Below are 20,541 nucleotides of genomic sequence, written 5' to 3'. Positions count from 1 at the left end.
TTCCAACAAGTCTAATCCTGAGGCATCTACTGTCTGACCTTGTTGAACAAGCATAAAAAACTCTTAACTGCTCCTTGTTCATGATCTCAGAAATTTCATTGATGCCTAATTATCCTGGATTATATATAGAACAACCACCAAAGTGAAGCTTTGAGCTGCCATGGAGGAAAGTTCCTCAGAATATGGTGTTACAGGTTTTCTCTTTTCAGGTGTTCACCTTTCAGGCAAGCCATTTCTGTATCCAACATGATTATACTTAACTGGGTGACCCACTAACTTTGAGGAAACCAACACCCCATGGAGAAAAAAATAATCACATCACATTTCAAAACCAAAGTAAAGCAAGTGTAGCTGTGTGTGAGAGAACCGTACTCCTATTAGATGGTTAAGTCAATTGTACAACACTCAAGGAAAATTCCTCCAAATTATTTATTTTGCACTTTTCCTTGGGGCAACATCCTTGTCGATCTTTTGTTGATAACAAAATCTAGGTAATGAAACGGTTGCTGCTGGACATCTACCATTTGTCAGTCTTAAATTTTCCTTTTGATTAGTTTTCTTAGAGCCACTTCTTTTATATTGTCTTAGTGCAACTCATCTTTTGATTTTTTTTTTTTACCCTCACACGATTGTCTAATGGCTTCAACCCACATACCAATGCTAGTGAGAGTTGCGTATAAATTGGAAGTATCAGTATCTTTTATCCATGGAAGGTTTAGGTTGCATGACACCTATGAGGAGGGAATGTGGTTCAACTCTTATGATGCTTTTTTGGCTTTTTATCATGGCTTCAGTTTCAAATTGTTGTTTTTGTTCTTTTCAGTCCAATGCTCCTGGTCAGGCTTCTCAGGGAATTGAAGTAGATGGGACACATGGTAATGCCAATGGTCAGAGACAAGAAGGAAACCAGGCACAGCCTAGTCAACCATTCCAATCTCTGCCTCAAGTTATGCAATTTCCTGTACCAGGAGGTGCAGGACCTGCTCCTCAAATTCAGGTTGTAGTAACATTTCAAATTAATGGTTTTTTTAGATTACTCTTGATTAGCCTTTCTTTATAATTTTTCTCTTTGTTTCAGCCAATTCCTGATTCTCTGCACACACTTTCAGAGTTCATGAATCGCATGGGATTGTCGTTGTCACATAATGGTAATAATTTTGAAATGCATTACCTCACTCTGTGGTTGGGAATTTGCCAGCATAACTGTTTCTGGTTAATGCAGTGTATCAGCCAAATTCATCACCCACCAATGCAGATATACCAAGAGTGGAATTACCTTCCAACTCACGAGGACTGCCAACACCCGAAGCATTAAGCATTGTTATGCGTCAGGCAGAGAGGCTTCTCAGTGGCAATGCAGTTGCTGCTCTATCTGTATACACACTACTCAGACCACTTCTCTTCACTTCTTGTTTTATTTTGTTTTAGTTTGTTGCTATTTTGGAGTCTTCATGTTCAGTAGCAAAACTGCTTAAAAGATTTTAATATGCATATCAATGTGTGTCTACTGTAATAAATCCTTTCTCATTAGCTGTTTTCAAAATATACAACAAATTCTGGATTATTTTGCTTTTTTTTTTTCTTTTTTTGTGAAATTTTTGGAAGCTGTTCAAGTTATGTTCTGCACTTTTGTTTTACATATATCATTAGGATTTGGGAATGAGAAAATGGTATTGCATTTAACAGTTATCTACCAATTGGCTTGTAAGAATGGAGGTCGGTAGAATATTATCACAAGGGCCATTAACACATAAGAATTTTCATTAGATTCTACTTCAGCTGGAATTATTCAGCCAAGGGTAACCAAATATGGCATTGTTAAAAATCTTATGTTAATGGTTGCTTATACAAATCTCCCAATTTTAATTGAATTAGAAGGCAATGAATTATCCAAATCCATCTGGGAGAATGTGTTATTATTTGAATCTTGGTTGAAATCCTTGCAATCTCATCACTGTATAGTTTGTGTCATGAGATTTGGAAGTTTAGGGATGTTAAGAGTTGTATTATTTATTTTTTTGATTGGCAGGTATGTGACTGTTGTGAATTGACCAAATAACAAGGTTATTGTAGTCTAATAAGCCTTGAGTAGATTGATTATGTATTAACTCAGAACTCTTATGTATTAGTGTCTCATGATGATGATTTTAAATCATTGGGTTATTGTGCGAGACAAGAGAATGATTTTAAGGCAAGTATCCTTCAGAAAAGAGAACGATAATGATGAGGTTGAAAAAAATAATAATGGTAGAAGCCCTGGTAGAGAAAATGCTTGCTACATGGATGGGTTTATCTGATTTGAAGTCTTCTAATGATGATTCTGTGTTTTGACTGGCAACACCATGAAACTGAAATTGACACTTCCTTTGCTCAAATACTACCTGATTTGTGGGTGTGCTGTGCAATCTCTGTTATGGCTACAATTTTTTTTGATCTAAACTGATCTGACATATAGTAGTGATGCTTTGATCATACTTGAAAGAGAAACTGGGATAAAGTACTTGGTGTTTGAAATAAAACATCCAAATTAGGATTGAGGACCTGGTGTTTGAAATAAAAAATTCCAGAATCTTGAATTTCTTTACTTTGAATTCTATTACCTGATTATGTGTTATTCTAATTTGCTGCAACCTTGTAGCACATTGCAGGACGTGTGGAGCAAGAGGGAGCTTCAACTGATCCTACTATAAGGGGTGAAATTCAGACAGAAGCAATGCAAGTAGGGCTTGCAATGCAACATTTAGGTGTGCTCCTTCTAGAGCTTGGTCGTACAATTTTGACATTGCGAATGGGACAGTCTCCTGTATGGTCTTACCTTTATCTATGCTTTATTTAATTTCCTTCTATGATCTTTTTTTGAGCTCTTGTGGAGTTGAGTTATAATTCTTTTGGTGCATATTTCAGGATGAATCTTCTGTGAATGCTGGGCCTGCAGTTTACATATCTCCATCAGGGCCTAATCCTATAATGGTTCAGGTTTGTTAATGATCTAAGAAATCCTATTTTTGGTCATAATTTTAAAGATTTGAGGCTATCTTCTAAATCTTGAATGCATGAACAGGTGAGGCTGTTAGTCATTTCTAAAACAAATAATTGGATATATGTCTGTATCACCAGGGTCTAATTTAATGTTAAAGTCCAAAAAAAGGTAAAAGCAATTTCTTTAAGGAATTGTCTCAAGTTTGTAATGCACATTATTCATCATAGTAGATTGTTGGATATGTAGCTTGATGGAATAAGGCTTGGCAATTCCCTAAATTAGTTGTCTGTCAAATGACTACTAGATGATTTTCAAGACTAACGATAGCACTCTTTGAGAAAATAAACAGTTGCTATGTGAAAATGATTATCCTTTCTCCTGGAGTATTAAGTAATAATTGATGATGGGAAATTTTTTACTGTAAGGGCACTAAATACTTAGCTTTCTAACTTGCAGTAAATATCTTTAGGATCTTATTGAATATTTAATATGTAAACCTTATGCATGTGGGGGAAGGGATGATCATTTTGATGTAGCAGTTGTCAGTCATCCACAGAATGCTATCATCAGTCTTCCTGAAAGTAATAAAAGGGGTCATTTTTTCATGAGATGCAGCAGAAGACTGGATTGATTGAAGCTATAATAGTTGAAGTAAAAAATGGAGGTTCCAAGGGGTGGAAGAAGTTGGTTTGCTGTGGAGTCAAAATCTTTTGAAATCTTGATTGATGAAGTAGGAGGTAAGCTGAGAGGGTGCATTTGGGAGTGATGCAAAGGAATAACATCTTGGATCAGATTTGGGGATGTAAGTCTTCTAGTAGGTTGCTGGCTGGAATTGAGACTTGCTGCAGAGGTAGAGATGATAGAGGCTGGTCCCTCGTCTGGGAGGAGGAGGGAAGGAAGTACAGGTTGGAGCGTCGTTCAAATGAGGAGGGAAGATTTCTCCTTTACTCTGTTCGTGATTTAGAGGCAAAACGTTTTTGCTTAATTTTTCTAGAAGGGAAGGGGTTGTCTGGAGGGTGGAATATTTTGGCAGATAAGTTGAGAGAGGTTGGGGTAGTTCTCATTGGAGGCTTAAAGAATCCTCTGTCCATTGAGGTGCTGAAGAAGGAAAAGGAACCAGAACCAAGGACCTATGCAGATGTAGCAAAATCGAAAACGGGTAGGTTAGGAGATAAGGTCTGGCTCGAGTTGGGAAGGAGGGTGAAGCCAGAAAGACTTAAGCAGTTGGATCGCTGTTTAGTGGGCAGATGGGAAAATGGTGCGACCCCCCTGAGCTGGATTTTTTGAAAAATTGGGTTGGTCACGCTTGGCTCCTCAAAGGAAAGTTGAACATAGTTGTTTTGGGAAGAGGGCTTTTGCTCTTTGAGTTTGATTTGTTAAGTGAAGCCGAGCGTGTTTTGTTTAGAGGGAAGAGAAGGGTGAAAGACAATGTCTTATTTTTGGAAAAATGGCACCAGGAGGTGGGGTGTTTTTGTAATGGAGCCAATGCTAACGAGGCTTGGGTGAGAGTGGTGGGTCTTCCTCTTCACCTATGGAGCCGTGAGGTGTTTAAATTGATAGGTGATGGCTATGGTGGTCTCATTGCAGTGGATGAAAATATGGATTTTATGGCAGAATTGCAATGGGCTAGATTGTTGGTGAAGGTGGTCGGTAAGGATTTACCTACCTCCGTCCAGTTAGTGGTGGGGTCGGGGTGTTTTTTAGTCCACCTGTGGTGGGAAACCCCGCTTTGGTTCTCTCAGGTGGTGCCGGCGGGAAGTGTTTATGGGAAGGGTGATTTAGGGGATGAAGAAGAAGCAGGGAGTGGATCACGTGTTGTGTGCAGAGGAAGAGTGTTGGAAAAGGAGGCGCAGCCCATGGTGCAAGCTGGAGTACAGGGTGAGCCATCTTGTGGAAGCTCTTCAAATGGCGCTACAGTTTTCTCCTTTGACTCCGCTGTAAGGGGGCCTGGTTTGGAGGCGACTGATGGAGAAGATAGGCTAGGGAATAGGGGTCAAGGTGCAGGAAAAGTGGTCAAAGGGGGTGGATATGGTTTGGGGCCCGAAGTTCTTAAAGTTGGGCCTGTTCTTGGGGAGGCCCAGTTTAGAAGTGGGCTTGGGGAGGGAAGTTATAAGACAGCCTGTGAGGAAGCCCAGTTGCAAGGGCCGGTGGATTCAAGGCCCATTATGTTAAAAGGATGGCAGTTGGGCTGTGAAGAGAGGCCCTTTTACATTAAGGGCTAGTTTGTGGGCTGTGAGGGTATGCCCAGTATGGGCTTTGGACTTGCGATAGAGGGGATAAAAGGAGTTAGGGCTCATTCCCTTTCTGAGGTAGCGGAAATGGAAGCTAGGGCTACAGAGGAGGCTTCGCGTGCTCATGTTAGAGAGGACGCGGGGGTCGCCTATTGTCACGAAGGGGATTGGAGGGTTTCAAAGGCTTTTCTGACAAAAGCTAGAGCGCTGATAACTGACGAAGCGTTGACAGCCAAGGCATCCAGGTACAAGCCATATCTCGCTGTCTTTGGGGGGGTTCGGGACATCTTCTCTTCTACTCCTTCTTCTGGGTGTGATCGAGCTTTGATGGTGAGGGGCCCTTTGGGATTGGAAGATACTGTTGAAGGTGCTGGTTTTCAGGCTCCGTTGTGTGCAGTGTTGACTAATGGTAGTTCGTGGGTGATGGACATAGAGGAGGAAAAGTCTAAGGGTAATAAGTCGGAAGTTGTTGAGGAAATGCAAGAAAGGGAGGTTCTTGGTAGTAATTGGGATGAAAGTTGCTTGGTGAAGTTCAGTAAGTCGTTGGGGTTCTCGACAGAAGGCGTTGAAGGGGAAATCCTAAAATTGCTGCTAAGATTGAAAACTAGAAGAGATCAAAGCAAGGAAAAGGGAACTTTAGGACTGACTTGGTTCGATCGAGAAGTAAAAAAGTTAGAATGTTCGATTAATTACGATGAAGAGAGCAGAAAGAAAGGGTCGGACAGAAGAGAAGGGTACAGAGCTTTGTGTTTTAAATGAAGATTAAGATTTTATCTTGGAATGTTCGAGGGGTGAATGACAGAAATAAGAGGAAATTAATTAAAGCCTTAATTAGATCCCAAAAAGTGGATTTAGTTTGCCAACATGAGACTAAAATGACTGAGATGTCTTAAGGGGTGGTCCAAAGCCTAGGTGTGGGGAGATTTTTGGAGTGGGGAGCTTTGAATGCCAGGGGTGCAGCTGGAGGGGTGGTAGTTTTCTAGGATAATAGAGTATTAGAGCTAGTGGGGATGGAGGTGGGTCTTTTTTCCATTTCTTGTCGTTTCAAGAATTGTGAAGATGGATTCAGATGGACTTTTTCAGGAGTGTATGGTCCTACCATGAGAAGATTTAGAGAACTTTTTTGGGAAGAATTAGGAGCCATCCACGGGCTTTGGAATGACCCATGGTGTATGATTTTAATATGATCAAGTTTCCGAATGAGTGTAGAAGAGGAGGGAGGGTGTCTTCTTCAATGAGAAGATTCTCGGAGGTGATCGATGACCTGGACTTGAGGGATCTCCCTCTTCAGGGGGGTCCGTTTACCTGGAGTGGAGGGTTGAACAGTCAAACCATGTCAAGACTTGATCGTTTTTTGGTGTCGGAGGACTGGGAGGGCCATTTTAATGGGATGGTGTAGAGTACTCTTCCTAGGCCTGTGTCGGATCACTTTCCCATCCTATTGGATGGGGGAGGGGTGAGGAGGGAACTTGTCCCCTTCTGGTTTGAAAACATGTGGCTTAAGGAGGAGGGATTTAAGGATCTGCTGAAGGGGTGGTGGCATGGTTCAAGTTTCAGTGGATCCTTTAGTTTCATCCTTGTAGAGAAATTGAAGGCTTTGAAGGCCATCTTAAAATCTTGGAACAAGGATGTTTTTGGGAAGGTGTGAGTGAATAAGAGATTGGCCTTGGACAAAGTGGCTTTCTGAGATTCTCAGGAGAAGATGCTTCTTTTATCTATGGAGGAGTTGGAAGCTAGGAAGGAAGCAAAGGGGGATTTTGAGAAATGGGCTCTTATGGAGGAGATTTCTTGGAGGCAAAAATCAAGAGAAGTGTGGTTGAGGGAGGGTGACAGAAATACTAGTTTTTTTCATAAGATGGCCCACTCCCATAGAAGGAGAAATTGTTTGTCTAAGATAAAGATTAATGGAACCTGGTTAACAGAAGAGCAGGAAATTAAGGGGGGTGTGGTTGGAGCCTTCAAGAACCTTCTGACAGATCCTGGTGATTGGCACCCATCTATGGAAGGGTTGGATTTTAATTAGATTGATGTTGAGGATGTAGCTAGATTGGAGGAGGCTTTTACAGAGGTAGAGGTCTTCTCTGCCCTCTCAGATCTAAATGGGGACAAGGCTCCTGGTCCAAACAATTTCTCTCTCAGCTTATGGCAGTTTAGTTGGGATTTTATGAAAGAAGAGGTTATAGGCTTTTTGAAGAAGTGCCACGAGCATGACATATTCGTAAGGAGTCTGAATTCAACTTTCATGGTTTTTATCCCTAAAAAAGTGGGTGCGGAGGACCTTAGAGATTTCAGACCGATTAGTTTGGTAGGGGGTTTGTATAAACTGTTGGCAAAAGTGTTAGCTAATAGGCTTAAGAAGATTGTGGGAAAGGTGGTGTCTTCAGCTCAAAATGCTTTCGTTGAAGAAAGACAAATTCTTGATGCTGCCCTAATTGCCAATGAGGCAATAGACTCAATGCTGAAGAGAAATGAGAGTGGGGTGTTGTGCAAGCTGGATATAGAGAAGGCTTATGATCACTTAAACTAGAATTTCTTGATGCAACATTTTCTGTTTTAATCAATGGCACTCCAGCGGGTTTCTTCAACAGTTCAAGGGGTTTCTCAATAGGGCCCTTTTATGTAAGTGGAACTGGCGCTTTGCGAATGAAAGGGAGACTCTTTGGAGACGCGTCATTAGTAGGAAGTTTGGGGAGAAAGAAGGGGGTTGGTATACTATAGATGTTAGGGAGGGATTTGGAGTAGGCTTTTGGAAGGAAATAAGGAAGGAAGGAGCTCTTTTGCAAAACAAAGTGGTCTTTTTTGTGGGGAATGGTAGAAGGGTGAAATTTTGGAAAGATAATTGGTGTGGGAACTTCACTCTCTGTAACTCCTTTCCCTATTTGTATGCCTTTTCTTCATATAAAGAGGCTTGACTAGAGGAGTTGTGGGATCATTCGGTAGAAGAAGGGGTTTGGAGTCCTAGCTTCTCTAGGCCCTTTAATGACTGGGAGGTGGAGGAGGTGGAGAGATTACTTTTGACAATCCGGGTAAGAGGCTTAATCCTCTTGTGGAAGATAGAATGCTGTGGAAAGAGACTAAGGATGGGTTTTTCTCAATTAAATCTCTTTATAGTACTCTAGCTTCAAGAAGAGTTGTTTAGTTCCCTAATAGCATTATTTGGAGTCCTTGTGTGCCTACTAAAGTGTGTTTCTTTGCTTGGGAAGCTTCTTGGGGTAAGGTGCTAACTTTGGATCAACTTAAAAAGAGGGGTCGGTTTCTAGCTAACAGATGCTTCCTTTGCTGTGAGGAAGAAGAGTCAATTGATCATATTCTTATTCAGTGCTCCAGGGCAAGAGTGTTATGGGAGTTATTGTTTGCTCTTTTTGGTGTTACTTGAGTCCTTCCTTTTTCGGTCAGAGATACCCTTAGTGGTTGGTGTGGCTTTAACTTGGGCAAGAAGCATAGAAAGGTGTGGAAGGCAATGCCTTTGTGTATTTTTTAGGCAGTTTGGAAGGAAAGAAACAGGATTGCTTTTGATAATGAGGAGCTTTCAATTCATAGGTTGAAAAATTCTTTTGTATGTAACCTTTGGTTGTGGACTAAGTCAGTTGTAAATGATGGTCCTCTTCCTTTACTCAGTTTTTTTGATTGGCTAGGTGATAGTTGAGGGTTGGTTTTGTATTTCCTTTTCTTTTTTGTGCCCTTTGGCGCCTCTTATATACTCCCTGTATGCTTTTGGGTCAGCCTCAAGGTGCCATTTTCTAATATATGCTTTTTGTGTGTTTGCCTATAAAAAAAAAATGCTTAGCTTTTCATAATCCTACTGCTATTCTTTGTTCTCTCAAGGCTCAGCATGCTGCATTCACTAGAACTTTCCTTGAAGCATGTATAGAGAAACTATTGTGTGAACAACGAGCCTTTTGGTGCTCTACAAGGCTTTTCTTAGCAAGTTTTGGAGGTTTGATGGTAAGCAGGATAGTTATGGAACAGAGTTATTTTGGATAAGTATGGGGAGTTGGATGGAACTTGGTGTCTAGGGGGAGGGAGGGAATCTTGTGTGACAAGCTTTTGGAAAGTTATTAGAAGAGGGTGAGCTGCCAATCCATGACTTTGGAGGTGAGAGGAGGTTTGAGAGGTGGTAAATGTTGGTTTGCAGTGGAGTCTAAGACCTTTGAAATCTCCATTGAAGGAGTTCAAGGAAGACCTAGAGGGATTATTTTGGAAAGGAGTAGAGACTTCTCTTCTTGGATAAGGTTTGGGGAAAGGAGTTTGAGCTACCTGTTGGAAGGTGTGGAAGCCTGGTGTAGAGGGGAGTCAAGCTTAAGGTGCTTAAAAGGCTGGGAAGATGGGGGAAGGAAGTTCCGGTTGGAGTGTTGCTCGAATGAGGTTGGAAGGTTTTTACTCTGCTTTGTGTGAGATTTGGAAGCTAAGAAGTTTTGTCTTGTCGTTCTGGAGGGCAAAGGTTTAGTTGGGGGGTGGTTTTTGTTGGCTAAGACGTTGAGGGCCCTAGGAGTCTCCACTCCTGCACTAACTAAAGTTTTCTTTGGTCACGATGCTCCGACCTCTGAAAAGGTTGAGTGTAGTTTCATAGAGAAAGTTAAAGGAACTTGTGCAAATGCTACGAGGGTGAAGACAGGGGAATCGGGAGAGACTTTATGGCTGCATTTAAGGGATCAAGAATTTCATTGCAGGGAAGAGTAGTTGAGTCGTTGTTTGGTTGGACGCTTTGGTGACAATCCAGATTCGGTTCCTCCTTTATCATCCTTGAAAGAGTGGGTGTATGCCCGATGGACTTTGAGAGGGGGGGTCTTAAGAATCTCCAAGTTGGGTGGGCCCCTTGTGTTGTTCAAGTTCGAGAATAAATGCGAGGTTGATGTGGTGCTTTTAAGGGGCAGTAGATGGTTTAAGGGGAGAGAGGTTCACCTGCAGAGATGGGGACCTGAAGTGGGTTGTTATTGGAATGGTAGCCATGCTAAGGAAGTTTGGGTGAGGGTAGTACAATTCCCTCTTCATTTTTGGGGCAGAGAGGTATTTAAGAGGATTGGGGATAGCTATGGGGGTTATATGGCTATAGATGAAGAAATAGCTGCTTTTTCTCAACTGCAATAGGCTCGAATCTTGGTGAAAGCCACTGGGAAGGACCTGCCAGGGTCACTACAGGTGGTGGCCGGTCACACCTGTTTCATGATTTGTCTGTGGTGGGAAGCCCTACCATGGGTTTCTCAAGTGGTGCCAATATCTAAGTCTTGTAGAATCACAGGGCGAGAGGAAAGGGATGAAATTGTGAGTAGCTCACGCGCTGGTGAAAGCATGCGGGATAGGGGTGCAGAAGGTGCAGGTGGTAGGTCGGCTAAGGGTTCTAGAGTTAAAGGTTCTTGGGCTTGGGTTTAGGCCAGCTAGCTGTGTGGAGAAAAAGAAAAAAGATGATTTGGGCCCAAGTGTGCAGGTCTAAGAAATGCCCACGGGTAGGGCATGTTGGGTTATGGGCTCTAACCCCTTGAGGCCATTGGAAGTGGGCTGAGTTAAGGGTGTTAAGGGGCTTATTGGGCCTGTGTTTAAAGAGGCCCAATACCCCTCTGTTTTCTTTGGGCGGCTCTTTTCTCCTAGGGCTTCCTCAGAGACCTTCGTGGAAGCAGTAAGGAAGGATCTGAAGGTGTCAGCTGACAAAGACTTGATCGTCGAGGGGTCGCTTTTAGGCTGACCGACGCTCACCAACGAGGCTTTGTTGGCGGAAGCCTCCAGGTACCCCGTTTCCCACTCTTACTCTCTTTTTTCTTTGGGGTTTCGGGGAGATTTTTCTTCTTCTCCTTTCTTGGGGCCCGATGAGGCTTTTAGGGTGCGTGAGAGGGCTTCTAGTGGGTTGGAAGGCTCTGAGGCAGCGGACTAGGACCCTCTGCGAGTAGTGTCAACAGAAGCTGCTTTAGTCCTTAATGGCCAAAAGGAGCTTACTTGTGGCTCGATGGACAATGACGTCTCATCTAAGCTTGCGATTGTCTCAATTGGGATGGATTTTGCGAGGCCCCTAGTGGCATTGACTAACTTTCAAGTGGAAATGGGGGAGCAAGCTGAAGGGTGGAACTCTAGTTGCCTCACTAAGTTCAGTCGGTGCCTTGGCATGCTAATAGAAGGATTTGAAGAGGAAATTCTATATCTTATGAGGAGGATGAAGGGGAGATTGACCAAAAGGGGGAGGATGGGACTTCTAGAAAGGCGAAGTCACTGTCTTCAAATTCTGATAGGGAACTCAAGAAGTTGGAGTGGGCAGTGAGCTATAAAAAAGCTATGATTGATACCAGATTGGGCAAATCCGGTGGGGCTTTTGTGTCGGTGTGTAAATAAAGATAAGAATGTTATCCTGGAACGTTAGAGGGGTAAATGGCAGGGGTAAAAAGAAGATAATAAAGTCGGTGATTAAATCTCAGAGGTGTTCGAATTAGTTGGCTTGTTAATAGGGGAGTACTCAATTTCGTGTCGCTTCAAGAACGGTGAGGATGGTGTTTTGTGGGTGTTTACTAGTGTGTATGGTCTGGTTTGCAGAAAGGAAATGGAGAACTTCTGGGATGAGCTTGGGGCAATAAGAGGTTTATGGAGTGACCCTTGGTGTGTAGGTGGGGATTTGAACCTGATAAGATTTTCAGAGGTGTTAGAGGAGCTAGAGTTGAGGGACATTCCTGTGCAGGGGGTCCCTTCGCTTGGAGGGGTGGGATGAATAACCAATCTGAATCTAGATTTGACTAATTTTTAGTGATAGATGATTAGGACAACTTTTTTAATGGGACAGTGCAGGTTGTTTTACCCAGACCGGTTTCTGATCATTTTCCCATTTTGCTCAATGGGGGAGGCTTGAGAACATGTGGTTGGAGGAGGAGGGGCTTAAAGATCTAGTTAAGAATTGGTGGATGAGCTTTAATTTTAATAGGACCTTCTACTTTGTTTTAGATGCAAAATTGAGAGCCTTAAAAGTAGTCTTGAAGGCTTGGAATAAAGAAGTGTTTGGTTTCATTGAGGCTAGAAAGGGAGATGCTCTTAGTCGGGTTGTGTATTGGGATGAGAAGGAGTTCAACCCTGAATCTGGAAGAGTTTGAAGCTAGAAAGAAGGCAAGGGAGTCTTATAAGACGTAGGTACTGGGGAGGAAATCTCTTAGGGACAAAAATTTCGGGAAGTGTGGTTGAAGGAGGGGGATAACAACACCAGATTCTTCCACAAGATGGTGAATGCACACAATAGAAGAAACTGGTTATCTAAGGTGAAAGTGAATAGTTGTTGGCATACTGAGGAGAATGAAATAAAAGCTAGTGTGGTCGGGGCATTTCATGACCTTTTTGCAGAAGAAGGGGAGTGGAGACCCAGTACTGATGGGTTGTCCTTTGAGGGGTTTGATAGCAGTGAAGTTAAGAAGCTAGAGCTTCCTTTTTCAGAAAAAGAGGTGTTCGTTGCTCTTATTGATTTGGGCAAGGACAAAGCTCTAGGTCCGGATGGTTACATCATGGCGTTTTGGCTTTTTTGTTGGGATGTTGTGAAGGTAGAGGTGTTGGGTTTTTTTAGGGACTTCCATGAGGAGGACAAATTTGTCAAGTCTTTGAATGCTATTTTCCTAACTTTTGTTCCAAGAAAGCTCTCTTGTGCAAGTGGAGCTGGCGGTATGCCAATGAAAGAGAGACCCTTTGGAAGCAAGCCATCAGTCAAAAGTATGGAGAAGATGATGGGGGGTTCCCACAAGGTGAGTGAGAGGATTGGTGTGGGGTTGTGGAAAGCTATTAGGAAGGAGTGGGATAATTTGAGTAGCAAGTTGGCCTTCCAAGTGGGCAATGGGCAGAGAGTGAGATTCTAAAGGGACAAGTAGTATGGTGATGAGCCATTATGTGAGTCATTCCCTTCCTTATTTACCCTTTCTTCGAGTAAGGGACAAGTGGTGGCGGATGTTTGGAACCTTGAAGGTGAAAGGGGTGGATAGACCCCTCTTTTCTCTATGGCAATTAATTATTGGGAGTTAGATTTGGTGGAGCGTTTTCTGCAATAGATTCAAGCAATTAGGGTTCACAAGGATGTGGATGATAAAGTGATTTGGATAGCTTCAAGGTGTGGGGCCTTTTTGGTCAAATCTCTCTATTTTATTTTGAGCCTAGAGATTCTCCTTTGTTCCCTGGTGGTAGCATTTGGAGATCATGCGCGCCACCTAAGGTGGCTTTCTTCGCTTTGGGATACATCTTAGGGAAAGTCTTAACTCTGGACTAGATTCAACAGAGGGGGCACTATTTGGCAAATAGATGTTTCCTTTGCCCCTTTGAAATAGAGAGTTGATCACCTTTCTTCTTCACCATGCAAAGGCTCGGGTTCTTTGGAATCTTCTTTTTTCCCTCTTTGGTGTGTCTTAGGCTCTCTCCTATTCTGTGAAGGATACTCTTCTTTTGGTGGCATGGGTCGTTCGTGGGTGAAGTTCGTGAAAAGGCTTGGTAAGCGGCCCCTTTATGTATATTTTGGACAGTGCGGAAGGAACATGTTAGCGTTTGACAATGAGGAGTTATTGATCCAAAGATTGAAAAATTCTTTTGTATGTAATGTGTGGTCTTGGTCTAGGCTGTCTATAGATATGAACCCTATTTCTCATGTTAGTTTCATTGATTGGTTAGGCTCTTAGTTAGGGCAGGTGATGTTTTTTGCTTCTTTCCCTCCTCTGGGTTGAACCTTTAGGCTTTTACTGTATACTTCCTATATATTATGAGGGCATTGCTATTGGTGTCTCCTCTTTACTTTATATACAACTTTTCTTTACCTATAAAAAAAATGCTTAGCTTTTCTTATTATATCCATTTCAGCTATTACTGAATATTTGGTATCTAAACCTTATGGATTGTTGATACACTTGCGTGGTAGTTTGTTAATGTTCTTCATTTGCTTATTTTATGATGTAAATAGATCCCTTATTTGGACAATACACATCCCCATTGACCGAGTCTAATAATTAACCTAATTAGATATTTTGCATATACACATTTTTGTCTGTTTCCTTGTCAATGAAATCATTTGTGAACATTTTTATGATAAGTGTAACTGTTTATAGACATTGAGTTGCAACCATGTCTATTGCTCATGATATTGTTTGTTCAGCCCTTTCCTCTTCAAACCAGCTCTTTCTTTGGTGGTTCAACTGTTCCTCAATCAAATCCTCCTGCTGGTCCTGGAAATGCGCCAAGGCACATAAACATTCACATACATGCTGGTGAGGATAAAATATCATTCACCCATACAGTTGACCTTCTTACATGATTCAATTAATTGACATTGTTCATTATCAGGCACATCACTTCCACCTATTGTTTCAGCAGCTGGTACCAGGGCAGGAAATGGGGATGGAATGCAGGGAGAACGTGCTAATGGAAATGTTTCAGGTAATTTTAAATGAACAAGAGTGCTGCCTCCTAGAAATATCATTGTTGCAGCTGTCCCATCATGTTCCATTGATATTGTGTTTTCCACTGCAGCACAATCAGATGCTTCTATTTCACAGGCACCTTCCGACTCTGGTGCACTATCCTCCGTTATAGCTGAAGTCAATTCACGGATCAGAAATTTGGTTGATAACATGCGGGGGGGAAACCAGGTTCCATCAGGTGGTTTGACATTGAATGTTCAGTCCATCCTAAATATAGCTTTACTATGATCCACTAAGCAGCTCTTTTATGCGAGCAGGCCAAGCAGGGAGTTCAACTGTTCAGAATATGTCTACTGGATCTGGTCCTGGTAATGATGTAGGGAGTGATCAGCTGAAAAACATGGCAGTCGCAGGAGCCAGGGAAACCAGCCTACCCTCAGACACATGCATCCCTGGAACTGATGGTCATACGGTATGATCTGTTGAAAAACTCAGATCATACATACATGCTGTTTGTTGATTTTTATTGGCTGGAAACTAAAACTGATTTACTGATGATTACCAGTCACAACCTGAACACCACCAAATGAATAATAATCAGGATAAAAGAGGTGTTTCACAGTCAAAAGATGTACCATCAACTTGTGCTGTTGAAGGCTCTTTTAGCTGCTCAAGTGGAAGTGATGAAGCTACAAGTGGTCCAGCAGATGCTTCAGATGATGCTCCAAGATCAAGCCAGAGGCAGGATATTCCTGAGGAAGCCAAAGCTGTTCCACTTGGATTAGGGATGGGAGGTTTGCAACTTAAGGTGAGGTATATTATTTTTGTTTCTTTACTATATATCTTTGAATTTACTAGAAGGGGGTGCTCACACTTCAGATGAGGATACTGACCTGTTTTCCTAGGAATGTGAGGCTTTCCCTAAATGAATAATTTCCATAAGTGCCCTTCATGTTATCTTGGGAAAAGTGGCAATTTTGGTTCATTAATTGCCTTAAAAGGAAGGGTTATTTACCTTTCTATAGCAGTATAAGTATTGTACATATGCTTTTCTACAAACCTTATTGCTTATATTGTTAGCCAAATAGGTTGTTTCAGTTTTGCAATGAAGCTGTATAAACCTTCTATTTTGACTTTCTAAGTTACATGATGAAACATGGTCTCCTTGAGGCACTGAGTGGTGGGCTATTTTAGTAGTAGAATTGTTATTATGGCCATATAATTGAGAGAGCCACAATTTCTGCTTTTGTTTCTCGTAAGTGTACATGGGCCTTGAATTGTTTATATTTGAACTGCATGGAAGTAGGAAAGGAATGAATTACCTTTCTTTTAATAGTGGTACAGTAATTCTGGTAGTGATAGATCAGTTATGTAGATTACTATTTTTAGATTGTTTCTTATGTCTTATTGATTATTATATATTGCTATTTTCTTATATACATAAAATTGTGTGCTGAGCAGCTAAACAGCACTTTTATTTGTTGAAGATTTCTTATTTGAACTCTTTTGGTTCCTTTTTATTCTATGGCCCATCATTGGTTACTAAAGTTGTCTTTGATTAAGCAGAAGCGTAGTAAGCAGCCAAAATCACAAGGCAAGAACAATGATTGTGGAACTTCTAGTGTTCCTTCTGTCAATCAGAATCAACGCACTATGACAAGTGCCCAGCAGGTTTTGCAGTCTCTTGCCTCTCGTGGTTCGACAGCAAATAGGACGGATGCAAATTGCCCACCCTCGCAGTTTCTTTCTTCTCGTAGTTTCACAGCAAATAGGATGGATGTTAATCGCCCACCCTCACACTTTCTTGCCTCTCGTAGTTTCACAGCAAATAGGATGGATGCAAGTGGTCCACCCTCAGGGCAACCATTGCATGTCCTTGGCCAGGTCAGGGAGGGTATGTCATCAGGAGGTCAAGGTATTGATGCAAATTTGGTTTTTTAATTATCTCATGTTCTCCACAATCCTGGTTTAAGTGGTTTTTGTTCAGGGCTTGCAGAGCAGTCTGGGGCTGGTTCTCCTGATGTCTTGAGTAATATGCTGCAACAACTCTCTCAAAACCCATTAATGATGAATACAGTCAATCAAATCGCTCAACAGGTTGATGGCCAAGAACTTGAAAGCATGTTTTCTGGGCTAGGGAGAGGCCAAGGTGGAGGCATTGATCTGTCAAGGATGGTTCAACAAATGATGCCAATTGTTAGTCGCGCTCTCAGCAGTGGGCCAAACCGTGGAGAACTATTCCATGGTGTAGGATCTGAGCCCCAGCCACAGCACAGTGAGAGAAGGCCTAGCAGAGGTGACAAACCAGATGTTCAAAATTCTCAGGTTTGGATGCCTTGTTTGTCAAAAATTTCAGGTTCTCCGATGATTATTGATTACTTCAGTGAGTTATTAAATGAGCTGTTTTATGAATAAGCAACTTTATTGGCAGATTCATAACACAATTGCATTCAGGTTGGTTTAAATATAATAATTTTTTCATCATATAAGTAATTCAAACATTAAAAATATCTACCCTCCATGAAATTCAGTGAGAGTGCAGGATTTAAATGATGATGAGGATAATAATAATAATTTAACAACATTATGTAGTTGTTCAAGGCTGGAATCTGAGGGAACTTCATCTTTGAAGTCTACAAGAGTGCATTGAATGTCTCTGGATGGAGCCAAATCTTGTGAATAACTGTGGCAAGTTGACGAGTGAACTGTTTTCTATATAAGCAAAGCTTATGGGCATATTGATAACGAAATTGCATTTGGGGTGGTTTAGGTACTCTTCCACTTGGCAGTAGGGGTGATGGAATTTCTCCATCAGTTTAAGAGTAACCTGAACATAAAAATATCTACTCTCCATGAATTTCAGTAAGAGTATAGGGCTTAAAGGATAGTAATGGGTATAATATTAATAACAATTTAATATCCGTCAGGGTAGCCCAATTGGTCAATTTGAACACTGGGAAGTGTAGTCCTAGTAAGTGGCACATGATCCTGGGTTCGAATCCTATCACTGATGATACCTTGCATTTAGCTGGTACTGGTTGTTGCGGGGCGGTTAGCACCCTGAGGTTTGGGTCCTCATGGAAAGTCCTAAGGGTTTGGCCATGAAAGGTTCCTCGGTTATCAAAAAAAAAAAATTAATAACAATTTAACAAGTCATCCAGTTGTGCAAAGCTGGAATCTGGGAGAACTTCATCTTCGGAAGTTAAGAAGAGTTCTTTTGATGCATTAAGCATCTTTTAGTGGACCAAAGTCCTGTAAGTACCCTTTTTAAATCACTGTAAAGGGAAAAGACAATCAAATCAGGTTTCATTACAACCTGATGATATAGAACCTATTTGTTGTGTGCTTCTATGCTATATACTGGAATTCAGTGACCATTGTATTCGCTTTCTTTTGTATATATTCCTTGGGTTCCAACATCTTTTCTGTATCTACTTTGACCATGGTTGTCCCTTGTTAGGAGAATTAGAATTCCTAAATTATAGCTCTTTTATTTCGTGCATCACAGTTTGGTTGATCGTGGTGTGAGTTTTGAGAAATGATAAAATCTAAAGTTAGGCTTCATGATTTAGCCCTACCAGTTTTGAAATTCTTTACTACATTATCTTTGATAAGCACGCATACTACGCTTGATCTTTGCAAAAGGCTGACAAAATGTATGGAAAGGCTAACACTTAGCAAAGTTGTACAGAAGTAAAAATACTGGGAAGACGTAATGGCTGGATCTCCTTTGTGTTGATGCAAAAGTGGCCTCTCACTAAGCGACATTTCCTGTTAGGGTTGAAAATTTCTTTCTTTTGTGTTGCAGTACCTGAATGCAAACCTATTATGTGAAAGCCATTTGTTGTAGATTTTTGTGCTTTCTTGTTCATATCACTGTTGATCTCATGCTCATGAGCTGATAAGTTTTAGGACCTTTTTTTGCTATGCCATCTGCTGTGATAATTGTTTTCCTTTCCTTTGTCCTTTAGACTGACCTTCGAGAAGTAGCTGAAAGCATTGAACGCCAAATTCCACCCCAAGATATTTTCCGCTCTGTAGCTGAAAATGCAGTTCAACTATATGCTAATGGAACTGGTCCAGAGGGGTTGTTGGATGTGTTGTGTAGTGATGAACATCTTGCCACAGTAAGTATCCTACTTCATGTTAATTGCTCTAAGTATCAATGCTTGCGCATGAACCTGCATGAAATGTCCTCTTTAGTGCGTTCTATACATTCAATTTTATGTTGGCACACATACTCAGATACTTTGGCTGGTGCAGGAGTTTATGGAGGTGCTGCAGCGTGATGTATGCAACCGACTGCATGGGAAATCTGGGGCTAAGGACTGAGTTTGATCTTTTTGTGTTGTGGATGATTTGTATTCAGCATTAAGTTTGGAGGGGTGAGTTTTGCTGAACTTTTTGGCTATGCTGAAGTCACTTTTAGCTTCTTTGCTTGTTAAATCGTACACCCTTGTACAAATGGTTTCTATAATAGTTTCTGTACCATTCAAATAGATTTATTATTTGTTCATTTAGTTGTATCAGTTGAGTTATTCTGTAGAATGCATGGCTTGATAGCATTTATTTGTGCAACAGTGAAATCGATCTTTTTAGGGGGGTAGACATTGGTGTTTCTACATTATTTATCTTTTGATCCATTATTTTTTTGTGGGAACTTCAAAATTTCTCCTCCACAGTTGAGACTTTTCAGATGACTTGAACATTTTATCGTTTTTTCCTTTTTCTAAGTATAAAATTATGTTCCGAGCCCTAAGGATAGGATAAGTCGATTGAACAAATCATTGTTCGCCATTTGAGGAGCCTAAATTAGATCGCCCATGGGGAGGTAAAAAAAGGACTTGTCCAAATCAGTGTTAAAATTATTTGTACATTTGGTATTTATTAAGAGTCAAATTGTGTTTGATGAAAATTTTGAAAGAATACTTGCTACGTGAGAGGTTAAAAAAATGAACGTATTACAATTATTCCAAAATTACGTACTTTGATTTCCCATTTGTCACAACCTTGAGGACGGCTCATGGTCATAGTGGATATAACGTAACAATAAAATTAGTTCGGGTAAAGTGACTCCGACTGAAAGAGATGTATATATATGCCTCAAAAGAGTTCCTATTTTTCCTTATAAAACCATCGTAACAAAAATAAACAAGGATTGGTAATAGTAAATTTGGTTCTTTTGAATAATGGTGTAGTGAGTTTGATTGCAAATTTATATATTAAAAAGAAACAATTATATTCCATTAAATCATCATAAAAAAACTTGATTTAAAACTGTATCATAGCTAGATTATGATATATAGAAGAATCGTTAATGGTCATTTTTTATATAGCCCAATAATAAATTGAGTTCTTTCTATCCATCCATTAGTGTGATTTTGATTGTAAGGAAATTTAAAAAAAAACTAAGTTTGCAACCGGATTATAGCTAGTTATACTTGAAATTTAAAAGAAAGAAATTATATCCTTTTGGAGAATCATATTTGTTAAAAAAAAAACCTAAGTTTCCAACCACATTATAGCTAGTTATATTCCCTAAAATTATCATAATGAATTTTCATGAGGAAAAAAAAAAAAATCACCTTGCTCTTAGATTAGAGTTATGATATACTGCACTAAAGGACTGCTAATAGTGAATATTGATATAATCTAACTAAAAATTTTGCTCTTTGGAATGATGGGATAACACAATTTTGATTGCAACTAATTTTGAAAAGTAGTTACATTCTCTAAAATCATTATGATGATTTTTTATATGTAAAAATAAATAAATAATTAAATAAATTTGCTACCAAATAAGAACTAGACTATATTTTACTAAAGATTACTAAGAGTCAATTTTGATATTGCCTAACAATAAATTTGGTTCTTTGTAGTGTGATTTTAATAGCAAGAAATTTAAAAGAGTAGTTATATTCTCTAATATCATCATGATAAATTTTTGTGTTAATATATATATATATATATATATTCA

At 40.5% G+C, this 20,541-nt stretch overlaps 1 protein-coding gene across 9 annotated transcripts in view; it reads left to right on the top strand.

Moving 5' to 3' along the window:
- Positions 1 to 19,080, top strand: part of LOC100263131 (uncharacterized) — a 32,257-nt gene extending 13,177 nt beyond the window's left edge. For 2 of the 9 annotated variants that reach the window (XM_019222227.2, XM_059739797.1), the window contains exons 7-20: positions 824 to 997; positions 1,079 to 1,148; positions 1,223 to 1,374; positions 2,639 to 2,803; positions 2,905 to 2,976; positions 14,300 to 14,411; positions 14,488 to 14,580; positions 14,674 to 14,802; positions 14,882 to 15,036; positions 15,130 to 15,372; positions 16,131 to 16,479; positions 16,552 to 16,889; positions 18,536 to 18,691; positions 18,828 to 19,080. In XM_019222227.2, coding sequence (XP_019077772.1) covers positions 824 to 997; positions 1,079 to 1,148; positions 1,223 to 1,374; positions 2,639 to 2,803; positions 2,905 to 2,976; positions 14,300 to 14,411; positions 14,488 to 14,580; positions 14,674 to 14,802; positions 14,882 to 15,036; positions 15,130 to 15,372; positions 16,131 to 16,479; positions 16,552 to 16,889; positions 18,536 to 18,691; positions 18,828 to 18,896 — 2,277 coding nt within the window. In that variant the 3' untranslated portion in view covers positions 18,897 to 19,080. Of the gene's footprint in view, positions 1 to 823; positions 1,001 to 1,078; positions 1,149 to 1,222; positions 1,375 to 2,638; positions 2,804 to 2,904; positions 2,977 to 14,299; positions 14,412 to 14,487; positions 14,581 to 14,673; positions 14,803 to 14,881; positions 15,037 to 15,129; positions 15,373 to 16,130; positions 16,480 to 16,551; positions 16,890 to 18,535; positions 18,692 to 18,827 lie in introns of all 9 variants that reach the window. The other 7 variants (XM_059739799.1, XM_059739803.1, XM_059739800.1 and 4 more) reach the window with 7 other exon arrangements.
- The last annotated feature ends 1,461 nt before the right edge of the window (positions 19,081 to 20,541 follow it).

This window comes from Vitis vinifera, chromosome 9 (assembly GCF_030704535.1).
Source record: "Vitis vinifera cultivar Pinot Noir 40024 chromosome 9, ASM3070453v1".
NCBI classification, from domain to species: domain Eukaryota; kingdom Viridiplantae; phylum Streptophyta; class Magnoliopsida; order Vitales; family Vitaceae; genus Vitis; species Vitis vinifera.
This window is presented reverse-complemented; position numbering and strand designations above follow the sequence as displayed.